Source organism: Oreochromis aureus, linkage group 3 (genome assembly GCF_013358895.1).
Source record: "Oreochromis aureus strain Israel breed Guangdong linkage group 3, ZZ_aureus, whole genome shotgun sequence".
NCBI classification, from domain to species: Eukaryota; Metazoa; Chordata; class Actinopteri; order Cichliformes; family Cichlidae; genus Oreochromis; species Oreochromis aureus.
Window position 1 is genome coordinate 48,748,516 of NC_052944.1, and position 26,355 is coordinate 48,774,870.

Below are 26,355 nucleotides of genomic sequence, written 5' to 3' on the forward strand. Positions count from 1 at the left end.
TGGGGCCTTTCGTGGAGTTACTACATTTGTGCACATTAATCTTTTGAAACCTCAGGGTGTACGCAGGGTGTGACCTCATGTGCACATTTCTACAGATGTAACTACAGGTCGTGTTGACACAGCTCTATTATTAGCCCTTCCCAACTACTTTATCCTAGTTTTGGAATTCATCAGTGAGAAAAAAAAAGTAATATAGAAATTCACAGATGTCAGCAAATTCCTGCAAGTGCAATAAAAAAATTGAGTCACCACAGCAAAACTGGGACCCGTGATGGAACAAAATCCCAGCATCTCATTTGCTTCTTCTGCACGAAACACGAGGTAATTAACAGCACGCACACACGTGAACGCTGGCGACGGGGGACGGTCACCCACTGGTGACGCAGCGTTCTACAAAGATTCACCCCAGAGGTCTAAATCAGTCACCGTGCTGCAGCGCAGTACGAGGAAGTGCGCGTGTCCGTGAGCCAGTGCATTTCTCTTCATTTCCTGAATCCCGCTCCTGATATTCACAGTGACATGGGAGATCCACGCGCTCCAACCAAGTGAGGAGAAACTGGGAAATGAGGCGCGGAGGTAAGGGCACCTTCTTTCCACAGACATCCAGCGAAGTTCCTGTAAACTTTCTGGCTTTTGTGCGCAGAGTGTGCGGCTGTCCGTGAACGAAACCACCGAGTGTGACTTCAGGGTTCAGAAGTGCCGCTCAGCTGTGAGTTTAAAACACAGGATACGGTGCGAAAACGCTTAAAAACGTTAAAAGCTATCATTGTGCGAGGGCGATGTTGCAGCAAACAGACCAGACTAAAAAGAAACACCATCAAAAATGTTAGGTTGACAAAAAGACACCGCAGTAACGTGTACGGACGGACCTGCTATGTGCTGCTGCCTTCTAAGTTGTCCTTATTAGTGTTTAATAGGACAGTATGAGTTTTAAAAAAATAATATATAATATGTTATATGTAGTAGTACTGTGTAGTATCACCTGAGAACAGGTGTACAAGCCGCGATACGCTTCAAATCACCGGCGAGCGCTGCCTTCCTTCTTCTGCATTTAAGTGCGGTTGGAAAAACCTAACGGACACTACTATAAAGAATCTCGGCCTTGTTGGGGCCATTTAAAATCCAAACTGCACCCACGCAGTGAAGGGTTTATGCTTTATAGACGAATGTACTGTGAAGATTATACCTGAATGTGTTCTATTCATAGTCAAAGGATGCTTTACTGCTTCCTGAATTGAAAAGAAAGAAGGTAGCAGGTGAAGAGGGGCAACAACTTGGCCTTTGACTAAGGAGCGGTGCCACAGCTCACCAGTAACAAATGTGCGATCATTGTGCAATGCCAGTAAGACAGGTGTTGCCTTTGTCACCCTTCGGAGTAGTTCGAGATATAGCATGAAAACTGTCAACACGTTTATCCCATACATACAGTTACATAAAGGAAACCATTTACATGTCTCTGTAGGCACATGCATGACACTGTTGTAACTGACGTTATATCAAATGGTCTTATCAGATATTATTCGCAGTGTTATTCTGCATGATCTTAAGGTTTTAGGTTAGCGTTATGGAAACAGTCTCATGAGACCAAAAGAAGAGGTTTCTTCTGCTCTGCCTCAACCCAGCTTTGTTTTTCGACTCGTTTTTGTTTCGAGCAGCAGTAACACATGTCTGACACATTTCGAATGCCACCAGGAAGTCACCTGCTGGTTTCTGGACTCTGGTATTTCAAAGGGCTCTATGTTTGCTTGCTTGGATGCATCACACAGACACATACCTGCTGGTTCATGCTAAGTGACAGACTCTGAAATACTGAAGCATAATATTTGTCAGCTAATTACAATAAGGAGCTAACGTCACAAACGATGGGATGTTTGGCTAATGCAGCCTCACAAACACACCCCAAAGTTAAACCTCAGCAAAATTCTAATGACTTGGGTGAATTTTCCCATCACGCAGTTCTTAGAAACAGCTTCTTGTAAAAATGTGATTTCCTCGGCTGAATTTGAGAATCGTAAAATTAGGAGTCTGTGGGAGTGTTTGTGCACTTTTGGTGACAGTTTAAGGTGACCACTGTGGGAAATGCGTTGGCTATGAGCATTAGCATGTATTTTTAACCTCAGGTGTTGCTGCTTGGTCATGCCCGACCCCATCTGCCTCCTAATGTTGAATGCTCACATTACTTTTTTCACAAAGCAGAAACAAAAGGCTTCTGTGTAACGCAGCTAAACATTCACCTTACCTCTGATAGATTTGCACGGAATCACTTATTACTTGCCAACCAAATTTGTGAATCACTCGATAAGTTCAAACTGAGAGAAGAGCTTTGTATTGAGTGGACACAGATAAGAGCACATCCTCAATCAGCTCGATACAAAACACCTCTTTTAGTTTGAAATTATTGATTGACTCAGTGTTTTACTGGATGATTGATGACCACAAAAGATGTACTGACTATTGGATGTGGTTGGTAAGCTTAATATGCTACTCACCTACCCACAAATGCTAGTGACTAATTTATAGTCGATGAATTCCAGGCCCACAGGTTTTTATCAATCACACTCAGTAGTTTGTGCTGGTTGAATCAATCAGGCCATCGAATCAATCACAGCAAATGAGCTGATAATCAGCAAGACAGTTATGTGACTGCATAATGAGCTGACAGTGAGTGAATGGCTTGTGAGGCCACTGAGTGCAAAGGTCATTAGAGTTCATTACTTTATTAAAGTGACACATATGGTGTTTTCATGGTGTTACACGGAGCAGATCTTAACTTTAACTTTACTCTTAAAAGTAAACAATTAAATTTTAAGCGTTCTGTTAGCGCCCAGAGCATGATTTTGTGTGGTTTGTATTTTAAAGCCTATCTTAAATCTTATCCTGGATGAATCACATCCTTCTAGAAGAAAACAAATAACAAAGGCTGAGGTGAAATGAGTAGACACAAGTGAAACTAAACCGTGTTATTATAAGATAACTGAGCGTTGCCGGTGAAATAAAGGAAATCAGTGTGCATCGCATGTAAACAGAGACAGTGCTCATGAGCCTTGTGGCTCTAAAGGAAAATAAGCAGAATCAGGCAGACAGAAATAGGTCATAATGAAAGCTCGGTATAGATGGCTGCACTTCCTCAGAGTATGGGCGGATGTAATGACCAAAAATGAATCCCTGCTAAATAAAGCTTCCACAGAAAATGCATTAAAATCCCTCAGAGCTGCTCGCTGTGTCCAGCTTTCCAAAAAAGCTCCATACTACCAGAAATTTAGGAGAAAACATTTGTTAAAGTTTTACTGTGATAGAAGCACAATGTGGTCACAGACAAAGGAGGACTTCCTGTTTGTGGCCATACTGGTTCGAATTTATTTCATCTCAGGAAATATGTTAACTCTTCTTTGGAACAACAAATCTGAAGGAGTTTTTATGTGGAAGGAGGAATGTGTTAAATTTGGAAATTTGGTCATCTCTCTTAGATCAGCTCCTTACCTTTGCGGTCTGACGTCTTCCACCAATGGGCTGAGGCCGTGGGTGGGGCCAGGATGAGTGCGGATCTGCTGTTGGAGGAGTTGCTGATCAAGCGTTCGCAGCAGAAGAAGAGGACGTCGCCGCTTAACTACAAGGAGAGGCTGTTCGTCCTCACCAAGAGCCGGCTGACATACTATGATGGAAAAGCTGAGGTCGCTTTCAGTTTCTGTTCAGTTGTTCTGTTTTTATTTTTAGCTCCTTTAGTCAAACTCCTGATGAGATTACATAATGGTGATGGTCATCCACTACTCCTACAGTACTGGTCAGACTTTAGTGAAACAAGATGTACATGATTTGCACATGATGCGACTGTTTGTAAGTCTCCCTGACGTCTCAGTGGATTTTAGGGATTTTAGTTCTCAGACATTATAACAACCTGTGAAATGTGATGGATCATGAGCAAGTCCAGCTCTGACATTTTTGCATTTTCTTAAAGCAGACTTATTCTGCTCATGTCCAGCTCTGTAACTTAATTGTTGGACTTTATAGCAGTAAATTTTTTTACAGTCTCTCCAACAATCTGATTTAACCCCCTTTCTTTAATGCCACCCTTACTTTAACAGAGCTTCATCTGAGTGGCTGCTCGTCATTGAAATGAGTGATGACCATATTAGGGATATCCCCTCTCTATGACATCATACAGATCCAAAATTGGGAAAAAGAATGACTGAAAAGGAGTGTTCAGAACATTCTACAGCATGACTTTTGGCTCACATAGATTACTTGTACATGTAGTGACTTCATTTCAAAACTTTATCCATGTTTTATCTAAACAAGACACATATAACAGACAATAAGAAGCACTGGTTCAGCATTTGTACTTACCTAGTTCTATACTTTAGTCCTATAATATAGTCTGGGAATTAGATCAGTAGATCTTTGAACTTGCTAGTGAAACATGTTCAATATCCAGTCAGCTTACTCAAAGAGGAAAACTGGAAACAACAGCTGGACTCCTGTTCAGCAGGTATTTTTGAGACATTATTAGAGACGCGGTTTTCAAAGAATGCTGAAGTGAAAGCTATCCGAGAATTCAACAACAGCACAGATGATGCAGAAGTCTAACTTACAGGGAAGAAAAGCACCCTTTGGTTAAATAAATAGCAGCTGTGTGTGTTTCATTAAAGAACATTTGAGTCAGCAGCACTTTAATTTTACACTGAGCCAGAATAGTCATTTCTCTTTTGACATTAAGCTAAGCTAATGGTTCCAGTTCATTTGTACTGCACAGGTGTGAACGTGTTATCCGTCTACATTATTTTAGTGTGAACTATGCTCTTCAAACTCGACAAATGAGTAGGAGTGACTGTGAAAATGTCTTTTTAAACATTTTGTTGGTTCAGGTAGCAGCACCCCGTTTTAAGGTCAGTGTCCATCTCATTTGTACTTTCAGTTTTGCTAGAAACACCCACATAGCTGCACACAGGGCTCTTATCCCAGTTTAAATCAAAAATACTGCTGGAGGAAATGACACGGTGTTTGAAGTTACATGTCAGATTAGTTCAACGATCATTTCATTACTGCTGATGTGCAAATATGCTATGTCAGCACAAAATGTCTCAGTGTATAAGACTGCAGTTGGATAATATTACAAAGATAGCAAGAACAAAAAAATGACACGATGTTTGCATCAACAGAAGAAGTTCAAGAGGGGCTCCATCGAACTGAGTCGCATCAGATGTGTGGAGGTCGTCAAGAATGGAGGAGGGGTCATCCCCTGCCAGAACAAATACCCCTTTCAGGTACAAACACACACTCTCACATGCAACCAGAGAGACCTCTTTTTTTATATTCACACTGTCGAGTTAAAGGAGTAGTGTAAGATCTGTGGAAAAGACTGAACAGTCCTACCTGAGAAACAGGTCAACATTCAAACTGTTCTTAAGACCTATAGTTACATTCAAAGTAAAGGAGCATCTAAAGGGAATGTAATTACTTTGATAATGTAACCTGGTGTTCTTATATGTAAGTGGGGTAGAAGACACAGACTGTATGTAAAAGGTAGACACCAGGACATCGCCCATTCATTTCTGGAGATTTTAAAGTCTTGATGCCATAAGAAACCAAATTTGGACAAAAGAGTGCAGTACTAAGTTAGCAGCTAATGCTAGCTAGCTTGATAAGTAATCTGCTTTCATAAACTGTATTACAATGAGAACAGACACGTATCTTCTTATTACTGCTAAGTATAAGCAGTAATAGACTAATAAAATACTAGAATTTCATTTGACAAAACTGAAGCAGGTTGGTAGGATGCCGTGTTGCGGTGTGGTGTGGAGGTTAGCATGCTTGCCTCATAGCAACATAGCAACCTCATAGTAACATCCTGGGTTTGAATCAAGGGTAGAGACTTTCTGTGTGGATTTTGTATGCTTTTCCTGTATCTGCAGGGGTTTCTGTCCCTTCTCTGTTCCAGCTGGCTTGTTAACCAGTGTAGGAGTACATTTGCATGGGTTTTTTAATAGGAAAACAACTATGCAAATAGACACAAATTGAGTCCCATTCTTAAACTGATCAATTGTGGGTCAACGACCCTCTCAAAGGACAACTGGGACTTTCTACCATTTGGTTTCAGAACTGAAGAAGCTTCTCAGATGAGAGGTGAAACATTTTCATGAAACTTAAAGAAGTCTAGTAATTTTTTTTTGCCAAGCCCCTTATACAAATCAAAATATTACATCATTTTGGACCTCTGACCTTTTCTTGAAGGTCAAAGAAGCTCAAACTTTCATAAAACATCTTTTATCTTCAAAAATATGCTTAAATTTTACTCTGTTTGTATTGGGAGCATTTAGGAAATGACAGTGGTATATGGGGATTATAAATATCACATTATAGTTTATATCCAAGTATCATGCCAAATCCAACCACACTTTCACATCAGCCTTTCTTTCACGTTGTGTTATTTTTGCTGCATTGTGAAAATCTTAAAAGTATGTTTAAAAAGAACAAATGAATATGTAAAAACTATAATACTAATCCCTTAAGAGCTGGCTTGGCAGATGTTTAAGCTTTCAGAGTGCTTCTTGTCACTATCACTGCGTTAGCAGACAGATTTTTCTTTGTGTTTGTGTCCAGGTGGTGTATGATAGCAACACCCTCTATGTATTTGCTCCAAGTCACGACAGCAGAAGCCGATGGGTCCAGAGCCTCAAAGATGGTCAGTCCCTGTTTTGTTCTGTGAAAAGAAAGCAAAGGCACAAATTCAGGGTTAAGATACTTTGGAGATCTGAACTACTGCAGAGATGTTTTTTCACACGTTGAACCACAAAGCACAAACTGGTTTTCACACATGCAAAGCCCTTGCCAGCACCCCTGCACTGTTTCCATTGTTCTTGTTGCTCCTTTCGTGAGAAATTTTACATTTAATTTACTTAACAGAAACACTGGGGGCTGCTTAGTAGTTTGACCTGATTTCTCAAACCTCAGAAGAACTATGGCTAGTTCATTTTTTTTTCTTATAGTGTCTTATAGTTTGCACCGTGTATCAATACTAGTTCTTCTAGAGATGCACCAATCATGATAGTCTTTTTATTTTGTTGATGTTTTTATTCCAAAGAATTTAATTTTCTTTATAAAATAATGCAAGTATCAGTCATCAGGCCTATAAATGGGTGCAACTCGACCTTAGAAGTGACCAAATCTACATCAATCTGATGCATATTGAGAATTTAAAAAAATTATAACATAAAAACACCCAGACGATCACCGGATCCTTGACATGATAAAGAAAAACTCTTAAGAACATTCAACCTAATAAAGAGCACCCTCCAGGTGGTAGACATTTTATTATCCAGAAAAGACTTGATAAGAGAAAATACTGAACCCACAGCAAGATTTATGAACCATGAATCATCCTTACGAACGGAAATGCCAAATTAAAGTAAGAAAAAAAAAATCTGAACCAGCCAAACCTGGACAGAACAGCTTTTTTGGGCAGGTGACATTAAAATGAACTTGTACCAGAAATATGGGAAGAAAAAGTATGGGGAGGGCTTGGAATGATTTATGAACTGGAGTACACAACAGCGCCTGAAAACACGTGGCTTATAACGGCAATAGGTCACTTGCATTTAATAAATGATGTGGGGAGATGAAGGGATTCAGTCAACTGCTGCAAAGTTGACTTTATGCCGCTTACAAATGGACAAGAACCCAAAGCATCAAGTGAAAGAAAACCAAAAGTTTTAAAGGTAAAGGAGTGGAATATTCTGCACTGACTGAGGCAGGAAGACCCACAAACGAACAAGTGAAAACAGCTGCATTAAAGGACTGGCAAGGTATTACAAAAGAGGAAACCCACTCTTTTGTGACAATCATGAGTTCCTCACTTCAAGCTGTCACTACAACTGTGGTTAGAGTTTAAACATTTCACAGGATACTTTTGTTCCACCCTAAATTAAAGCTAATTAGCTGTAGCTTTTGTGACGCGTATGCAGTGTATGGACCTAACTTTATATACAATCAAACAGCTTATCAAGGAAAACCAGTCTCAGATAATCTAGACATAAAAATTCAAAGAGAGGCAGCAGGAAAGACCTGGTTTTGTTTAAATTTTGTGTGTTTGTGTGCGTGTGTGCATCCAGAGATCAAAGACAACCCAGAGGTCTTGGTGAAATTTCACCCTCAGTTCTGGCAGGATGGGCTGTGGCTCTGCTGCTGCCAGGCAGAAAAACAAGCACTGGGGTGTGAGCAGTACAACCCGTTAGAAGACAGTAAGTGACTGACGCTCATATGTTTGTCTTTCTGTACTCCATCTAGACTTCCTTTCTCTTGACTTTGTTATTAACTTTATGGTTAATAACAAACTGTGAAAAATAATTAACCTTTAAATGGAGCTTGTAACGAAGGCCGGTTGTCCAGAATGTCTACAAAGAAGCTGCAAGGCACACAGTGCTTCAACCAGCCCCCCTCCGATGAAAATTATGTGTTTATCCATGTTTAACAGTCAGGATTTCATAAAGAACAAATCAATTTCATCAACCTGTCTGGTGACACTTTGACCCAGATCTGAAGCAAGGTTTAGCTTATATTAGCAGCACGTCTTAGCTGTTTGCTAAGCTCATGTCCTCTCGCTGCACTCATTTTATGTCAGCTCAGCACCAACCACATCACATCGATTGCATCATACTGGAAACTAACTAGGTCCAAAATTCTACATCAGTGTGTTAACATTAAATGCTACAGACCCTTACAGCGTCTTTTTAGCTCACAGTTATGGCCTCTGAGCTTCACGTAGAATCCATAAATTGTGTGTAAATATCAGTTTTCATATTTCATTTCTCTGTATTAAAAATTCATTTTGTGCTTTATATACTAGAACAAAATAAAACAGAAAGCCTTGTTTTTACATTGTATTCATGAGAAAATGAGCTTCGGAGTCCCAGACGGATACAGACTTGACACAATGCAGTCAGACAATGACCATTCACCTGACTGCCAACCCCAGACTCATACGTCAGATTGTCAGACAGAGAAGTGTGATTCGCCACTCCAGAGAATATGAGTCCAAAGGCAGCATGGTTAACACCACTGCGTCGAACGATTTGCATCGTTCTTGGTAATGGAAGGCTTGGATGCAGCTGTTTCCATGAAGCACTGTATGCACTGATCTTGAGCTAATGTGAAGGCCACATGAAGTTTGGAAGTCAGCAGTGACTGACACTGGAGAAAGTTGGTGACCTCTGTGCACCTCAGCATCTACTGACCCAACTGTTCTTTTTGTAAGAAAGTGGTAATTATTTTATGGAACAAACTGTTCATGGTCTGTTAGTCCGAGTTCTTAATGACCTGAGCAAGTGACCTAGGGGCAGATGTTACAGATCATTGGCTCAGACAGGTGGTGGCCAGAGTGACCGCAGTCTCAGGCAATGTTTAACCTCTGGTGAGGTAGCAATATCTAGGGCCATGTCCACACTAATACGTTTTTGTTTGAAAACGCATCGTTTTCTGTCTGTTTTGGCCTTCCGTCCACACTGAGACACCATTTTCGGTCAAGGAAAACGCAGCGTTTTGAAAACGCTCTCCAAAGCGGATACATTTGAAAACGCCGACGATGACACATTTTAGTCATGTGATGCAGTCATGTGACCAATTAAACTAAGATAGCGGAGGGCATTATACAGCAGTTGTTTTGTTTGCCCTCAATTTTGACAGCCCTATTAAAGATTAATATCAGTCTGCACATGCTCCAGAGAGCTTTTCTTCAAATTCTTTAATTCTCACTCGCTTTTGGAATTTTGTACTTTTGTGTTACTCGCAGCAACAACTCCACCTCATTGTTAGTCCATTTAAAAAACTCGGTGCTTGTACTCGACATTTTGCCGCAACGTTTCAAAGAGCCGTCGGAACACCGGAAAGTAAATAAACGGCAGACAGAAATGAGACAGGTCGAATTGTCTTGGGTTTCACGCATGCGCAGTACTGGAACGTAAGCGTTTTCGGATGTTTCAATGTGGACACACTGTGAAAAAGACTGAAAACCATAGTGTGGACGTGGAGCGTTTTCAGATGAAAACGCCGTTTTCAAATTTATCCGGGCTAGTGTGGATGTAGCCTAGGAGAGAGAAAGGAGGGCAGCCAATAGTTTTGTGGGCTTTGCTAATGACCATTTGTAGCCTCTTAACACTTTTTGTCAGCTGCTGGGCAACCAGCTTACCACACTGGGAGTGAGTATGTTGAAACACTCACTTGTGGAGCAGTAACAGGCCAATGGCAGCTGAGTTGTACTTAAATAGCATTTAAGTGTCCCAGATAAAGCCTACCAGTTTTGTATAGTCACATGCACAATTAAAGCCACAGTGCAAAGCCACCTTTGAGTATGCAAAGTGACTCCAGTCATCAGTGAAATGTAGCGATAACTACATTAATACACTTTGGCAGAGCACCTCAAACTAGTAGAATACATTTGTAAAAGTCGGTAGTATAGGAAAGGTCAACCTTTCACAGTAAACATTTTCAGATAAAACTCTGTGTTGCTCCATTTTCATGGTTGTTTTAGGACATTTTGAAACCCTTGATTCGCCAAGTGAGAAAAGAAAAACAGGAAATTACATTTATAGCTTAAAAGCTAAGGCGTTGACTGGCACACTGCAACAGTTTAGTGAGCCTCAGCTGTGAATCAGCCACATAACAGGTGACCAGAAGCAGAGGGGTCAAGAGGTCCGCGTGAACTGAAAGCAGAGATCGTGGTGAAGATAAAACAGAATGAGAAAATGTAAAAACTTCATGCTTGACTCGCTGTTTCTGTTTTTTTTTTTTTTTTTTTAGTTTCCAGAAAACCTCTGCCCCCGATTCCTGGAGAGAAGTATAAAAAAGACAGGGTAACCACATACACACGTACACACACACAGAAGTGTACTACTAATATAAGATATTAGTAAGAGTCAGGAACTGCAAGCCTGTAGTCACTCCTACTTCTCCTGCAGCGTCGGAATCCTCCTCCCGCCCCCCCGACCCCCCAGGGTGAGGACGAGGACGATGAGGAGGATGAGGAAGAGGAGGTGGTGGTGGCTATGTACGACTTCCCCGGCATGGAGCCTCATGATCTGAGTCTGGTGAAAGGGGAAGAGTATGTTATTGTGGATAAGTGTGATGTCAACTGGTACAGGGCACGCAACAAGTATAAGTGAGTTCATGTTGCACATATATTAATAAACTCTGATGGTGACATTTCCTTTCTTTGACAGTTTTTTACACACACACACACACACACACACACACACACACACACACACACACACACACACACCAGGCACATAGACTGATTTCCCATAAGGCACGGGTTGGTGACCTTTTTCTATTAAAAGAGCAATTTGTAGACTGAAATAAATCTGCAAGGAGCTGCAAAACATATTTGGGCCTTTTAATGAAGTAGACATAGCCTTTAAGTGTAAATTAGCCAATTAGCTAATAGAACTTAAACCTGTGGTTAAAATCTTTACCACATGTGAGTACTCTGCCATCGGCTTTTTCTAATTATTTGGTGTCTCAAAAAATGAAACTGTTTACATTCATGCATTATTTTAATTATTAATTAGTACCTTACAATATGAAGCACCTTGAAGTAACTGTTGTTTTGATTTGGCGCTATATAGATAAAATTGAATTAAATGATAATGAGTTTGAAGTGAAAGAAGAGAATATGAGTTAGCGTGTTTAGGCCTAACCCTTGTATGTATAAGCTACACGTTTTAAAAAGTGAAGAATGTAAAGAATCACAACATTGTTCCAGTGTTTGTGAGGAGGTGAACTGGCTCATGTAGGGTCAACATTCTTGTGTAAATTTGGTTCAGGCCCTTAAAAGTGTTTTGAAAGCGACCAGTCAAATGTTGTACTTGTACTAGAAAAAAAGAAAAGAAAAGCGTGTTTTTCTGTGTTTTGCCACCTAGTTCCTCATGTCTTTGTGTGTTGTGGTGGTTTGTTTTGTGTTTTTTCACAGTGAGGAAGGATACATTCCAAGTAACTATGTAACGGAGAAAAAATCCGGAAACTTGGTCCAATATGTGTGAGTGTGTTAATCATTTCTCAGTTACAGTTTGAGTTTAATGGCTGACTGAATCCTAATGTTGTAGGATTGTTAATAGAGGGTTGTTCAAATTTGCCATTTCCTGAGTCTGCTAGGACACCAGTACACTTTCTATGGACTGAAAGTATGGCCAACCGCCAAACTGTTTGATACACGTTGGGCACATTTGAATTAGAGTTTGATATGTGGTGTTTTGCTCAAGTTAACTGTGTCAACTTAAGTACATCTTAAATAGGTTTCCAAAGTTAAAGTGTAATTTTCTGATTAAAGCTGTAATTAGTTAAAGTTAGACCTTTATGATAAAACCAGGATCCGTATTAGTAGAGGTCACACACTTGCATTCTGTTGTATTGTCTATAGACAACTTATAATAGTAATAATAACAAAATTAACTAAAATTAAACTAATCTTGAACATTAATTAACAAAAAACGCTAAAAACACTCTTTAAATGAAGTGAAACTAAACCAAAATTAAAACTCCCGTGGTTGACTTTCAGCTTTCCTGCGACACCATCACAAAGTCACTGATGAAATGGTTTTGCCACTGTAAGTGGATCAAAAACTGTAGAAGAGAAATTGCGATCATTTGGAGGCCAATGTTGTACTTTTGAAGTAAATGTATTTGCAGTTGAATCAAACAGTTCACTGTCAGTCATGTTATCCTCCAGCAAACGCTCATTTCACTCTTGACATTTGGATTCAGCCAGCTGATAGTGCTTTACAAAGCAGGCAGAGCACTGGAGAGAGTCTCATGTTGTGTTTTTTTTGTTTGTTTGTTCCAGCTGGTACAATAAAAATGTCAACAGGAATAAAGCTGAGGAGCTGCTAAGGAAGGAGGTTAGACTCTCTCTCCTTTCTCCGGTTCTTTGTCTTTATTCCCTCCCTGTTCATACGTACTCCTATGACACTTTCTTCATTATGTCTGTAATGTGTCTCTCTATTTTGACTTCTAGATTTAGAGACAGTGACATTAGTGATAGCATTTTGCTGAAAGACATCTGTTCTTAAGAAAACACAGTTTCTTGGACTTCTAAAGCAAATTTAGACATTATCAGCCTTTCTGGTTTTCTGGATTCTTTGACTAAGATGATTGTGATAACATAAATTACTGTCGTATGGACTACAAAAGTCTTGAATTTTAAATGTGTTAACAGCCACCAGGCGAACTGTTTAATATTAAAATGGCTTTTATTTTAACTACATGGTTTCCACAAACTAGAAAATGTTACATTTCAAATTAAGTCTCATGCATTTTGGCCTTTCAGTATTTCTTTTTAAAGTATTTCCATTTAGTAGTTCCACACAGGTTAGCGTTCTATTAAAAAAGAGGTGGATGTTAATCCAGTCTGACCCTAATCATAGATGGTAAAGTACAAAGTTTAGTCAAGGTCAGTTTAGGAACAACAGTGAGCTGAAGAAGTAGCTGCTTAGTTTCATCCATTACAGGCACGCTGTCATGGCTGAGCAGCCGGTGTGTTTAAGGAACGGACCCAAAAGCGGACACGGGAGAACTGAACTGAAGTTAAACAAAAAGCAAGCCTTTAGTGGGGCTGATACACAAGAAAACAAACTAGATAAAACTCAAGGCACACAAATAATAACCCCAGAACTCAACATCATCTCAACATCAAAATGTAACATAAGAACTCAAACAAAACTGAAAACGCTGGGTCACTCTTCTGTATACAAATCAGTAGAAGGTCAGGGGGCAGAGTTAAAATGAATTATATCAGACTAAGAGTGAACAGAGTGTTTTCTTTAATCTTTTAACAAGCACTACGTAGCCGATCTGGGGTTAGAGTTCATTTTTGCCTGTTTGGAACGCTGAAATGGAAAATCCTGCAAGAGAAAAACTGCAAGGTCAAAACTTTCTTTTGTGACTAAAATAAAACCCACTCTAACCCAAAAACTAGTCTGTCCTGGTGTACGTTGAGAGGTTAAACAAAAATATTCTTTGATTATGTTAATATCAGCATAATCAAATCTTATCTAGTTTTCAGCCTGTGTTTGTCTCTGTGCCATGCCCTCCAGGATAAAGAAGGAGCCTTCATTATTAGAAACTCCAGCACCCCAGGAACCTACACTGTTTCGCTCTACACCAAGTCTTCAGGGTAATTCTGCACATGTGTGGTAGTTATAATTTTTAGGACATAAAGCTCATATAACTTGATTTACACTGTGGTTATGTTGTATTTGTAGGGATGGAGGTGCAGCTATTAAACATTACCACATCAAGGAGACGCAAACCTTACCAAAGCAGTTCTACCTGGCTGAAAAACACCTCTTCAGCTCCATCCCGGACCTGATTGAATACCACAAACATAATGCAGCAGGTAACAAACATGCACACGGAAAAGCTTCAGTCTGTGCCTGTAAAATTAAAAAGAATTTATGTAGACTGTTAAACAGTGACTTTAGCTAAATGCATTACGCTGCTTTTCTGACTTTCTGAGGCCCAAAATGTCAGTGGTGACAGTGATGCACACATCGCAATCACATTGTGTTCTGCGTCCTGATTGGCTGTAGACCACTGTCAATCAATCTCGTCCTGTGTCTCCTGTACAGTACAGAATCCGTTCAGCTTGTCAAATTTACATAAATCTTCGATCGCTAGCAGTGTGACTCTGAAGTGCTGTACTGTATGTTTGTAAGTTTTCTCCCCAACAAACACAACAGTGTCGATGAAACATCGTCACCTGTGGGTTCCTTTGGTTTCATTCTATAAATACTGGACTTATTTTTCTACAAAGGTTTGAACTTTGAGTGTTTAAAGCAGGGAGAAAAGTGTGAAAATGTTCCAGCCTGTCAGAGAAAAGTGTATAAAGTGTGTAGTGAGGGGTTTTACAGCCTTAAAACATCTATAATAATTGTAAAAAATAAAGTTGGCTACTTCGCAGATTTCACCTATCGCTGGTTATTTTTGGAACGTAACTACCGCGATCAATGAGGGACCACTGTATTACAAAAATATTACAAAAAGTACCTAGACTTTAAGTTGAACTGTTTTACCTCACTACTGAAAGTAGTGTGTACTTTCTGACACATGATCCTCAATGGGATATTGCAGGGTCTTCACCTTACAACATAAAGTGCCTTGAAGTAACTGCTGTTGTGATTTGGCGCTATATAAATAAAATTGAAGTTAATTACATTGAAATAGGTTCAAAACTCATTGGAAAGTTAATTCCAGAACCAGTTTTAGTTTTCTAGCCTGAACTTGAACTGACATTGTCAGCAATGGACATATTGTAAAACGAAAAACAATCGAAAAGGCCTCATTACATGGATTTGCATTGCACATACTCAATGTGCACATCTGTGAAATATCCATAAGTAAAGCGAGGTCTGCCGTCACGCTTGCTTTTCCAAGTCATAGGTCAAAAGAAGTTCAGTTCATAAGTGATGCAACAGAGCACCTGCAAAGCCGTCGAAAGTTCGAAAGCTCATTTGGAAGGTTTCCTGAAAAGAACAATTTCTAGTACTGAATTTGTGAAGTTGTTCTTATTTGTGTTGACTGAAAAACGGTTTAACTATAACAGCTGAGAATAAAGGCAAAGTTTTGATGTATCATTTAATCCTCACCTATACCGATCTAGATAATGACTCAAAAAATGTTGAATGTGGATACATCTGACAGAAAGCTTCCTTGTCTGGGCTCCCCTTTTAGCCCATCTGGAAGGGCTCTCTAGTAAAGTTTACATTTATATCTCTCTATACGTATCTCTCAGGTCTTGTAGCCAGGTTGAGATATCCTGTTGGAAAACAAGACAAATCAGCTCCATCCACTGCTGGCTTCAGCTATGGTGAGTCTTTATGATAAACTGTGTATCTTTAAATAAATAATGCTCTTTTTCATATATCAAATGCTTTTTATTGCCAATTATAAAATAAAAAATAAATATGAATGACTGACTAACTCTCGAGGTGACATGCACAACATTATTTAAAAACAGCTGAAAATAGAGTCCGCTAACCGTCAACAGTGACAATGGCTGGCTCCTAGCGCAAAACAGACTCCAAATTACTCATAAGGAATAAAAAACTCACAATGTGGTTTTGAATAGGTTGTTATTAGCAACAATGCAACAAATAGAGCTAAGTTTAGCCTTTGTTGGGTATTGAGCAACTTCTTTTGAAAGAAAAGCCAATATCAGCCAAAAAAAACCTATCTTGTCTGGCCAAATTTGGCTATCAGAGGAAAAATATGGTTATTCTTGCTAACTCCAGGATGCCTGCATATATAAATAAATTACATTTTATCTTACCTATCAAAATAATGTCTTAGATGAGAAACTCAACTAATTCATGCACACCAAGTCCAATCTAGTAACTCAGATGTTAACTTTCAAAATATTTTATGAACTAAAATTAAAAATTAACCATTGCCAGATTGATGCTAGAGTACAAACTTGAGTTCACTGAAGAGCGACAAATATCATTAACAGTGTTTTTGTGGGAGTGATGTTGTGCTCTTGTAACTTTTGAAATGGTTCCCCTTCAGAAAAGTGGGAGATCGACCCCAATGAGCTAACCTTCATGAAGGAGCTGGGCTGCGGTCAGTTCGGAGTAGTGAGGCTCGGCAAGTGGAGAGCTCAACACAAAGTGGCCATCAAGGCATTAAAGGAGGGAGCCATGTATGAGGAGGACTTCATAGAGGAGGCCAAGGTCATGATGTAAGTGAGGAAAAGACCAAAGTTATACTGTATAAGGAAATGGTGAGAGAAAGAGGAATGAATTGAACTATGTTTGCAGGCCTATTCATAAACTGCATAGATGAAGTCATCCTTCACCTGTGCCACCACCTGGTGGAGGCTAGAAAGTGCTACAGCAATATGTCACCTACTCCTTATCTATGTGCTTCCATAGTTTAGTGGTTTACACATTCACCTCATAAGTGAAAGATTCCAGGTTTGTTCCTGGGAGAAGACACAAACCCTTTCACTGTGTGAAAATCTGCCACATCAAACATGTGGAGCTACCTACTGTGGTGACGGCTTGTGAAAAAGGGAGCAACCAAAAGGAGCTTTCCTTACCTTTTCTCTGTCCGGTAGAATGTTGGGTGGTGATTGTCTCAGAACAAGCAGAGAAATGATCTATTTACAATCAAATACGACAAATGAGGAACTGAAATCTGTAACTGAATCTTCACATTTGAGCCTCTTTGACCAGCAAATATTTAAAATTGCTGCTTGGAAAATGTCATTTCCATTTTACAAAACCACTTCCCCTCTCCAGGAGACTGTCCCACCCCAAACTGGTGCAGTTGTATGGGGTGTGCAGCCAGCAGCGGCCAATCTACATTGTCACTGAGTTCATGGAGCAGGGCTGCCTGTTGAACTACCTCAGGCAGCGGCGGGGCAGCTTTAACCAGGGATGCTTGCTGAGTATCTGTTTGGATGTCTGCGAGGGCATGGCGCACCTGGAAGCCAACGGCTTCATCCACAGAGACTTGGTAACTTCAAGTTTGGGTCGTCATTGGGAAACTGTTTAACCCAACGCTCAGGAAACTGAGCTGCTGAGTACTTTTAATCACATGTTTTGATTCCATACTATTCTGTTCGTCTTTGTTTTCTAAAGGCAGCCAGAAACTGTCTGGTAAACGACTCTCTGGTGGTGAAAGTGTCTGACTTTGGCATGGCCAGGTATGAGTTTCCCTCCAGTTTTGAATGACTTGCATTAAGTCAGCAGATAGAAAATAAAAGTGTGTGATATCACTAAATGGTTTAAATGCAGATACGTGTTAGATGATCAGTACACCAGCTCATCAGGCGCCAAGTTTCCTGTGAAGTGGTCACCTCCTGAAGTCTTTAACTTTTGCAAATACAGCAGCAAGTCGGACGTCTGGTCATACGGTGAGCTGGGATATTTTTCCACTTAGTTTAACAGACAGAAATTGTTTGAGCGCTCATATAAAAAAATCGTCTCTGCGTTTGTGTCTCCAGGTGTGTTGATGTGGGAGGTCTTCACAGAGGGTCGGATGCCATTTGAGCAAAGTCCCAACCATGAGGTGGTGACATTAGTTACACAGGGTCATCGACTGTACAGGCCCAAAATGGCCAAGCCCGTCATCTATGATATCATGCAGATGTGCTGGTATGAGGTGAGTAAAAAGTGTGAAGTAAATTCCTTATATGAGGCAGAAATAACACTAAATAACTGTAATGCAATTACTAAACTTTGTACTAAATTACTAAAAAATGTAATGTGATTACAACAGGGCTGCAGCTATCAATTATTTTAGTAATCGATTAATCTATCAATTATTTCATCGAGTAACTGGATAAAAAATACTTTTGTTTTATTAATGAGCAATAATAAATATTCTCAAGAGAAAGAAGAGGTCTTTCAAAAATGAACTGCTTATTGGTTTCCATTTTAGAAAGGCTAGGAAGGCTTTCAGAGTTTATGCCTTTAAAGGAGAATGTGGTGGCTGCAATGAAGAGAGCATATCCGCATTCTGAAGTCCCCCCTGTGCTTTGATGCAAAGTTTTTGTGCTGCTAAAAATAAGACGTTATGATGGTGTAGACGTTAATTAATAATATTAACAATAATTCACTGTCCAACCTAAATTCGCTCAGGTCAGTGGCTCAGAGTTTTATTAGCGATGTCCATTTTTATTAGTTTGTGACAAAAGCTTTTATTTTTATATTTTTAAATGTTAATACAATTTAATTGATATAGTATTTTACATTATTTCACTTTCAAGCTGAAAAATGTTACGAAAGCCTTGAAATTTAAATGGTCTAGTACACCCTATGCCCCCCTTTAGACTCGCCCCTGTTCGCTTCCATGTAAAATAGGACGGCTGTCATCAGCCTTCAGCATGCTGTATGATTTGAACATGATATCAGACTAAGTAAAAAGTTCATCTGCATATTTTAATACAACATCTGGAAGCTTACTGCTGATTTTTCTCTGTGTAAAACAAATGGCGGTGGATGGTGTGACGGCTCCGCCTCTTTGCTCTTCCAGTGTACAGACTCCTGCTCCAACTGTGCCAGCGTCATCATCACTGCTGCTGTTGTGTTATGAGTTGGAGGCTGTGTGGGCTTAATGTTGTCAAACTTATTCGCACGCTGCTCCTAAATACGTTTGTATTGCAGGTCTGTTTTTAGTCACAAATGTGGGTGAAACGCTCACGTTTCCATGGTGACAATACCGTGCTAAGAAGAATCGAAGCTAAGAATTTGTGTGGAGAATTTTTTATAATCAAATTACTCGATAAAGCGTTGCAGCCCTAGATTACAGTAACACTTTACTTTGGAACACATTACGTGAAACACAAGTGATCATTCACAAAAATCATAATGCTGTAATTTGTTTTGTTTTGCTTTATGATTTGGCATGACCTCTATTGACCTCTTTAGCTCAGCTGTTTCTAACAGTGGTTTCCAGGTGGAGAAGTAAGAGCGCCCTGAGACAAGCCCATTTTTGCCTTGGGATAATGTGGCAATCATTGTTATTAAAAGACAGAACCACACAAACATGACTGAAAAGAACAAGAAAAAGGCCCAATGTTTGACTTTTTTGTTACATGCAGAAAAGCTGAACATTTACTCATTTAAATCAACTTTTTAATATGGATAATTAGAAAGGTCTGATGATACGAGAACCCATCGTCTAACATGATATAAACCTGTAAACGTGTTGTATTCAAATATCTTGTGTCTTTTCTCTCTGCAGAGGCCAGAGGACCGTCCATCATTCGCCAGTCTTTGTGTAATGATCTCTGATGCTCTGGAGGACGACGAGGCAACTCTAAACTGACCAATCAGCTGCTTGCATCCTCCATGGCTGCCATTCAGGAGCCACATCTAAAATGCAATGAAATGGTGCTTATTGTGTCTGGAATGGACTGATGAACTAAATGTGGAGGAAGGACCAGTCGCACCAGCTCTAAACTCATTCTCCGTTCACTAAATCACATCAGCTCGCACCCATGAACACCTGCACCAGCAGTACTAAAGACTAAAGTTCACAACACATGTTGGTGGTATTTCAAGATGACTCACCAGCATGAACTGACAGCAACAATGAAAACACATAAAAACAGGCTCTGCATGTACGATGCATTATCTGCTGACATGTTTCCTCCCACTCAGACACGAACAGGAAGCCGTTTGGTCAGAGACCTGTCAGCAAGAAAAAGCCACAGAAAATATTTTTTTGTCAGGCTCAAGTTTCCCCTAACTTTATACTCATTTGTGTCAGCCGTTGCTGTGACATCCATGAGGCCTACAGCAACCCATCTAGTGTTAGTGTTGGGTTTGTTCTGAGCCCATGCTAAATAAACACATTTTCAAATAGTAGATGTTACATTTTAAATTAAATCTCATATTTGTTCTGGTAAAAGCTTTTCCATTGTTTCCTAAATAAAACAGAGGATTGTAATGAAACCCTGACCCTAACAGTAGAGGGGTCACCATCGAACTGCTAATCTTTTAAAGTCAAAATATGTAACTTTTGCTTTATAAAAACTGCTCTCCCTAGTCTGTGAAATTCAAACCATAGGACTGTGTTTCGTGTTGGGGCTCGGGCTGGGGTCGTCACTGATGACCTAGACCTCACAGAGTTAAGGAAGTTACCCGTGTGTGCTCTTTATGTTGTGTACTTCCCCAACACATCTCGCACATAATATGGATAATGCAATGCATAACATTAGAGTACTGTAGAAAATAAATAACTAACTAAATAAATAATCGTAAACGTGCTACAAGGCCAGTTTTCTGTGACAACAAACATTGCACTTAGACTTTTCTCTGTGAAAAAATTACTCTTTTGCACAAGTTTGACGTTAACTTCTTCAGAATAATATTGATAACATATTGCTGACAGTGCATAGTCTTCTCATAATAAAACTGCTGAACTACTCCATATCATCCATATTTACGCAACTGAGGAAGTGTCTCTAGTTTCCACAGACATTTTCACATGACAGCAGTTTCAGTGACTATCTGGAGAGTGGTAAGTTAAGCCTTCTTACTGATTATTCAATGTATTTTTCATTATTTAATATTAGGTGTGGATTACATTTTAAATTACATTTTTAATCCCCTGTGAATTTTCACAGCTTTTTATATTTATGTGCACAGTGCTAAAGAATTATATTTCAAAGTATTTATAAACTTATTTCATTAGTAATGGCATTTTAGCTCATTTTCAGTGTCACTGGAAAATTAATGAGAAAACTGATTACAAAATGCAAAATCAGAACATTTAAGTATCTTATGGGTTATAAATATTTAGCTATGAAATATATACATTTTTAACTTAAATGATATACATGTAATATTACAATGCATATATACTTCAAATTATGATTCTGTTGAAAATTATTAAACTGAACGCTGATGAAGTTGGTCTGAACAAAGTCTTTAGCTAATTAGAAACATGTTGAACAGAAATAGATTATTAGTCATCTGAGTGTGTCAAAAACAACACATTCAGATGACAGATAAAAATTTTACATTTATGAAGAAACGTGACGTGACTTTAGGTGGTGTTTGTAGGCTGTACGCTCACTATGTGATTTCCACCTAAATACTAAGAAAGTAACTCAGTGTTAAACCCGTCTCCATTAGTTACAGTTGCTATGCTTGTCAACATTCGGACCATGGACTATTTATATAGTGATTTGTGAGTCATACTGACCACTCACTTCCAAAAACATTCAAACAATTTTTAAAACTTAGATTAAAAACAATAAAGTTATTTTCAATTCTTATAAAAAGAACAAAGAAAACATTGTTGACATTTACACTCAGACATTCCACTTTCATGAAAAAAAAAAACTAGCTCATTTTGAATCTGATGGCAGCAAGATGTGGCAAAAATGTTGGGACGGGCAAAAAAAATCTTGAAAAGTAAGTGCAAAATGAAACAATAGGAGAAACATTTTGCAAATAATTAGGTTAAGTGGCAGAAAGTCAGTAACATGTTTGGGTATAAAAGCATTTTAGAGAGGCAGCACTTCAACGTAGTTCACCAATCAAAAAAAACAAACTCTACAAAGTGTGGAACAATTTCAGAACAGTCATCTTAAAAATGTCAAGATTTTAAATACCTCGTCATGAACAGTGCAAAATATCTGTTAACACACTACAGTGTGCCATCCACAAATGCAAAGCTCATTCATACAAAGAAGAAACCATATGTGATTCTGAAATGCCACAGTCTTCTCTAGGACAAAGCTCATCTAAAATGGTCTGTAGCAAAGGGGAAAACTGTTCTGTGGCCAAATGAATTGAAATTTTATATTTAATAAAGAGCAGAGGGACCATTCACCTTGCTGTCAAAGCTAAGTTCCAAAGCCTACAGCCCTATGCCTATGGAATTGGCAGCTTGCACATCTGGAAAGGCACAACAATGTGGAAAGATATATACAGGTCAGATAAATATCCACTCCCATCCATATGTCTTTTTTTAGGGAAGGCCTTGCATATTTCAGCAAGTCAATGCTAAAAGGCATACTACATCTATTACAACAGCATGGCCTCATAGTAGAAGAGACTGGATGCTGAATTGGCCTGCCTGCAGTCCAGACCTTCTGTGAACTAAAAACATTTGGAGTATCATGAAATGAAAAAATGTAGCAAAGTAGACCCTGGACTACTGAGCAGCTAAAATCCAACATCAGACAAGAATGAGATAACATTCCTCTCCCAAAATTCCACCATTGTCCTCAGTTCCCAGAATCTACAGGGTAGTAAATAAAACCTTTTTGAGACATATTGCTGCCATCAAGTTCAAAATGAGTTAATATGTTTTTTAAATGGTGATTTTTATCCTATTTAAACATTTGATATGTTTCTATGTCAAATTTAGAATAAAATCACCAAGTCAGGCAGGTTGCTTGGATAGTTTGAGAATGAAGTGATGTAGGACTCTGCAAGACCGTCAAATTGCTACCACAATTGTATCTACTAAGAATCTCGGACGAGTTTGAATCTCACTGACCTTGATGTCAGTATCAGAGATCAGAGTAAGTTTTCTGAAAGTCTTGTAAAAACGATAACTTAAGAACAAGGTGACTGTAAACACACCACAGCAGACACGATGCCGTTTTCATGCTTTTCAGCATTTACTTTTTAACTCACACGGTTGCTGTTACAAAACAGCTGCAGCTCTCCACTCACAGCTCACTCTCTGACAACAACAACAACAACAATGACAGGAGTTAACCCAGACTTTAAGCCGGTGAGGTATGATTGCGGATGCCGCTCAGCTGTGTCTACCTCCCCTGTAGCGGCACCACAGACCACGACCACATACCCCATTGCCCAACTGAGGCTGGGGAGCCTACTTCCACGCCCCTGCCCGCGAGCGGGAGAGGGAATCGGCCCGGACCAACGGCGCCGCCTGGCCCAGTGACAGGGAGCTGTCCATTCAGGTGGCCGCCCACGTATCCAGCAGGCAGCTGGGCATGTGTTTACACCACCCTTCAACTTATTTTTAGACCAAAGCACACTCTTTGAAAGACCTACTGTGTACTTACAGACCTTCCAGGGAAACACCTGTTCAGATGTAAGTCTGCAAATACAGACAATTAGAGTCACAATGACTCATTAAATGCAAGGTCACTGCAGCTTCATTTAGTAATTTCCACTTATGCACCCCTGGTACATATCTGTTGTAGAATCGAGACGTTCTGTTGCCATTATGTGAAGGCTAGCATTACTCTTTTTTAAGGCGTATTCCTGATCAATCTTTTTGTTTTTTCATCTGATTGCAGGACACATCTCAGTTAAGGATGTCATCAATACAAACATATTTCCTGTCCATCCCTGCCCTCCTCTTCCAAATCCTCTTAATAGATCCCACTTTAGCTGAAGTGGTGACGTCGATATCAATCTGTAAACAATTTCTTCTTGAGGAAACTCCCCCTCAGGTCCCCGGTGTCTTGGAAAGTGGAAACATTGTGAACCAGAACCAGTACAAGCCTATCTGCCAGACTTATAAGAACAAGAGAAGGTTTTTAACTCTCTACGACATCAAAAACAAGATTCCAGTGTTTTCTGCATACAAGTACATTGGAGACGTGGCAATAAAGCGACCCCGAAGTCATTGGCAGATAGAGCCACAGGTAGGTCTCACAGACTGTAAATCAAACTTTATCTATAAAGTCTATAAAGTATCTATAAATCTATAACTTTATTTATAAAGTTTGTAAATGAAACTTTATAGATTTGTTTATATCTTACAATGTGTTAGAATGTTAGCCATTTACTGTATATACATTGCTAACTGTCCACCTCTTTGCAGCTTGAGAATGAAAATGACAGCAATAACATGAGGAGAAAAGATAAAGAGAAGATCTACAATCACCAGGCTGTCGACATTGATTTTAAATCCAATGGAACATATGACAAAGGTCACATATTTCCAAGCTCTCATGCATTCACCAAAGATGATAAACTGGCTACTTTCACCCTGACCAACATTGTTCCACAAGCAAGAACTTTCAACCAGGGAAGCTGGAACAAAATGGAGAGGTGCATCAAATGTGTTATGGACAAATACTGCAAAAATAGCAGTGGTGTCACTGAAGCTTTTGTGATAACTGGAGCACAACCCAGCTCCAACAACGTCCTTAACAACAAGATTAACATTCCCTCCATGCTCTGGTCGGCATTCTGCTGCTACAGCTCCAACATGGACATGTGGATCGCTAGTGCACACTGGGGTGAAAATGTTCCAGATGAATCTAAACACAAATATCTACAGACTGAGACTCTCTCAGAACTGCACAACAAACTGAGGACAGCAGACTCTGAGTTTAACATGTTTCCTGGAACACAGTGTCCTCTACACAAGACTGTCTCACAGCTTTACCCAGATATCAAAAACTGCTTCTGCCCCTCATCCATATCAACCACTTCTGCCCCTAGCAATTTAACAACTGCCACTCCCACTCCACCTTCTGGTTCAACCACATTACAACTGACCCCCACGCTTCAAATTCTACTCCTAACACATCGGTTTCTCTACTTTTAACACCTTCTATTAGCTCTATGTCAGATTGGTGACCTGACCTGGGTGTACCCCACCTCTTGCCCTATGGTAACCGGGATAGGCTCCAGTACAACCATTGACCCTATTAAACATAAGCAGAAGAGAATGGATGGATAGATGGATGAATTCCCATGATGCACTTCATCGTGTTTCTTCTTCAGTCACCATTTTCACTTGCTATCTGTTTATTCACCTCTCTCTATTCACCCCCACTGCAGATGGCTGCCCCTTCCTGCTACATCGACAAAAACTGGCTCTCCCATTTGAACATCTGCCTTGCTTACTAAGATCTGGCTCTCCAGTTACTACATCTACTCCTCTTACTATGATGGGCTGTTATCTAAAACATCATTCAACATCAGAATTTTAACTCAATATCTGACCTTGCGATTGTGACATTTGAAACATCAGGCTCAGTTTTCTCTCTGAACTCTGCCCCTAGAGCAGGGGTGTCAAACTCAAATACACAGTGGGCCAAAATTCAAAACTGGAACAAAGTCGCGGGCTAACATTAATATTTATTGAAAAAAAAATCTTCCTCCAGATATAAGAATGAATCTTTTCTTATGGACTCAAACAAGTTTTGCTGAAAAACTGAATATGGAACAAACAAAGTTTAATACTAAACGATATATATATTAGATGTATAATACCAGTAGGCCAGCTCTAATAGTAATTTGGCATGGCTTCGCGGGCCAAATTACATTTGGCCCGCGGGCCAGAGTTTGACACCTATGCCCTAGAGGGACTAATACTGTGCAGACCAAGGATAGATAGAGCTGATTACAATAAACAATGCAAATATTGTCATTAATCTCTAGAACTGATTCCAACATATATATGTATGTGTGTGTGTGTGTGTGTGTGTACATATATATATATATATATATATACACACATATATAATCTTGTGTTAGACTATTAAATGTTTTAGGTTTATTTCCTTATTTGAAGCACGTTTTCTGTTAGTAAAAAAAAAAAAAATTAAACCTGAATACACAAAATGGTACAATATATTATTCAATAACTTCAATACATGCACAGACTTTGCTTGATGTATCATGGGAAACTTGAGATTCACTATCTTGCCCAAAGAAGAATGACAATAGCAATGCAAACAGAACTGGTAAATATGAACAGTTAATGATAAATTCAGACAGATTTATCAAGGCACCACAAGAACATTCACTGCCTGGACTAGCATATGGATGCTATCCACCACGTGGAATGCAAAGATACAGTTAGCTTCCACAACAACTCCCCTCGACAAAAATGAACAGGTCTTGCAATAAACTG

At 39.4% G+C, this 26,355-nt stretch overlaps 2 protein-coding genes across 4 annotated transcripts; both read left to right on the plus strand.

The window, feature by feature from the left end:
• tec (tec protein tyrosine kinase) lies at positions 1 to 21,153 on the plus strand. 2 transcript variants are annotated; one of them, XM_031738642.2, is made up of 18 exons: positions 1 to 576; positions 3,468 to 3,671; positions 5,157 to 5,261; positions 6,598 to 6,679; positions 8,106 to 8,234; positions 10,789 to 10,841; positions 10,947 to 11,146; positions 11,960 to 12,025; positions 12,830 to 12,884; positions 14,079 to 14,158; positions 14,247 to 14,380; positions 15,776 to 15,850; positions 16,549 to 16,720; positions 17,283 to 17,499; positions 17,625 to 17,689; positions 17,781 to 17,899; positions 17,990 to 18,147; positions 19,732 to 21,153. In XM_031738642.2, exons 2-18 carry the CDS (start codon positions 3,534 to 3,536, stop codon positions 19,813 to 19,815), a joined length of 1,932 nt encoding a protein of 643 aa, XP_031594502.1. In that variant the 5' UTR covers positions 1 to 576; positions 3,468 to 3,533; the 3' UTR covers positions 19,816 to 21,153. The 2 variants fall into 2 exon arrangements, with proteins under 2 accessions (XP_031594502.1, XP_039466407.1); XM_039610473.1 differs by lacking the exon at positions 1 to 576 and adding an exon at positions 592 to 709 and having other exon boundaries at positions 19,732 to 19,867.
• LOC116319343 (endonuclease domain-containing 1 protein-like) lies at positions 20,953 to 25,869 on the plus strand. Of its 2 annotated transcripts, none has more exons than XM_031738635.2 (3): positions 20,953 to 21,012; positions 23,780 to 24,130; positions 24,310 to 25,869. In XM_031738635.2, the coding sequence occupies exons 1-3, from the start codon at positions 20,980 to 20,982 to the stop codon at positions 25,039 to 25,041; spliced, it is 1,116 nt and encodes a 371-aa protein (XP_031594495.2). In that variant the 5' UTR covers positions 20,953 to 20,979; the 3' UTR covers positions 25,042 to 25,869. The 2 variants fall into 2 exon arrangements, with proteins under 2 accessions (XP_031594495.2, XP_039466408.1); XM_039610474.1 differs by lacking the exon at positions 20,953 to 21,012 and adding an exon at positions 21,346 to 23,571.
• The last annotated feature ends 486 nt before the right edge of the window (positions 25,870 to 26,355 follow it).

Bases quoted from the DNA above. Each gene is read 5' to 3' on its own strand.
- LOC116319343 (XM_031738635.2), top strand. From the start codon at position 20,980: ATGACAGCAGTTTCAGTGACTATCTGGAGAGTG. The intron at 21,013-23,779 runs GTAAGTTAAGCC...ATCTGATTGCAG, and splicing joins CAGTGACTATCTGGAGAGTG to GACACATCTCAGTTAAGGAT. The intron at 24,131-24,309 runs GTAGGTCTCACA...ACCTCTTTGCAG, and splicing joins ATTGGCAGATAGAGCCACAG to CTTGAGAATGAAAATGACAG.
- tec (XM_031738642.2), top strand. From the start codon at position 3,534: ATGAGTGCGGATCTGCTGTTGGAGGAGTTGCTGATCAAGCGTTCGCAG. The intron at 5,262-6,597 runs GTACAAACACAC...GTTTGTGTCCAG, and splicing joins AGAACAAATACCCCTTTCAG to GTGGTGTATGATAGCAACAC. The intron at 8,235-10,788 runs GTAAGTGACTGA...TTTTTTTTTTAG, and splicing joins GTACAACCCGTTAGAAGACA to TTTCCAGAAAACCTCTGCCC.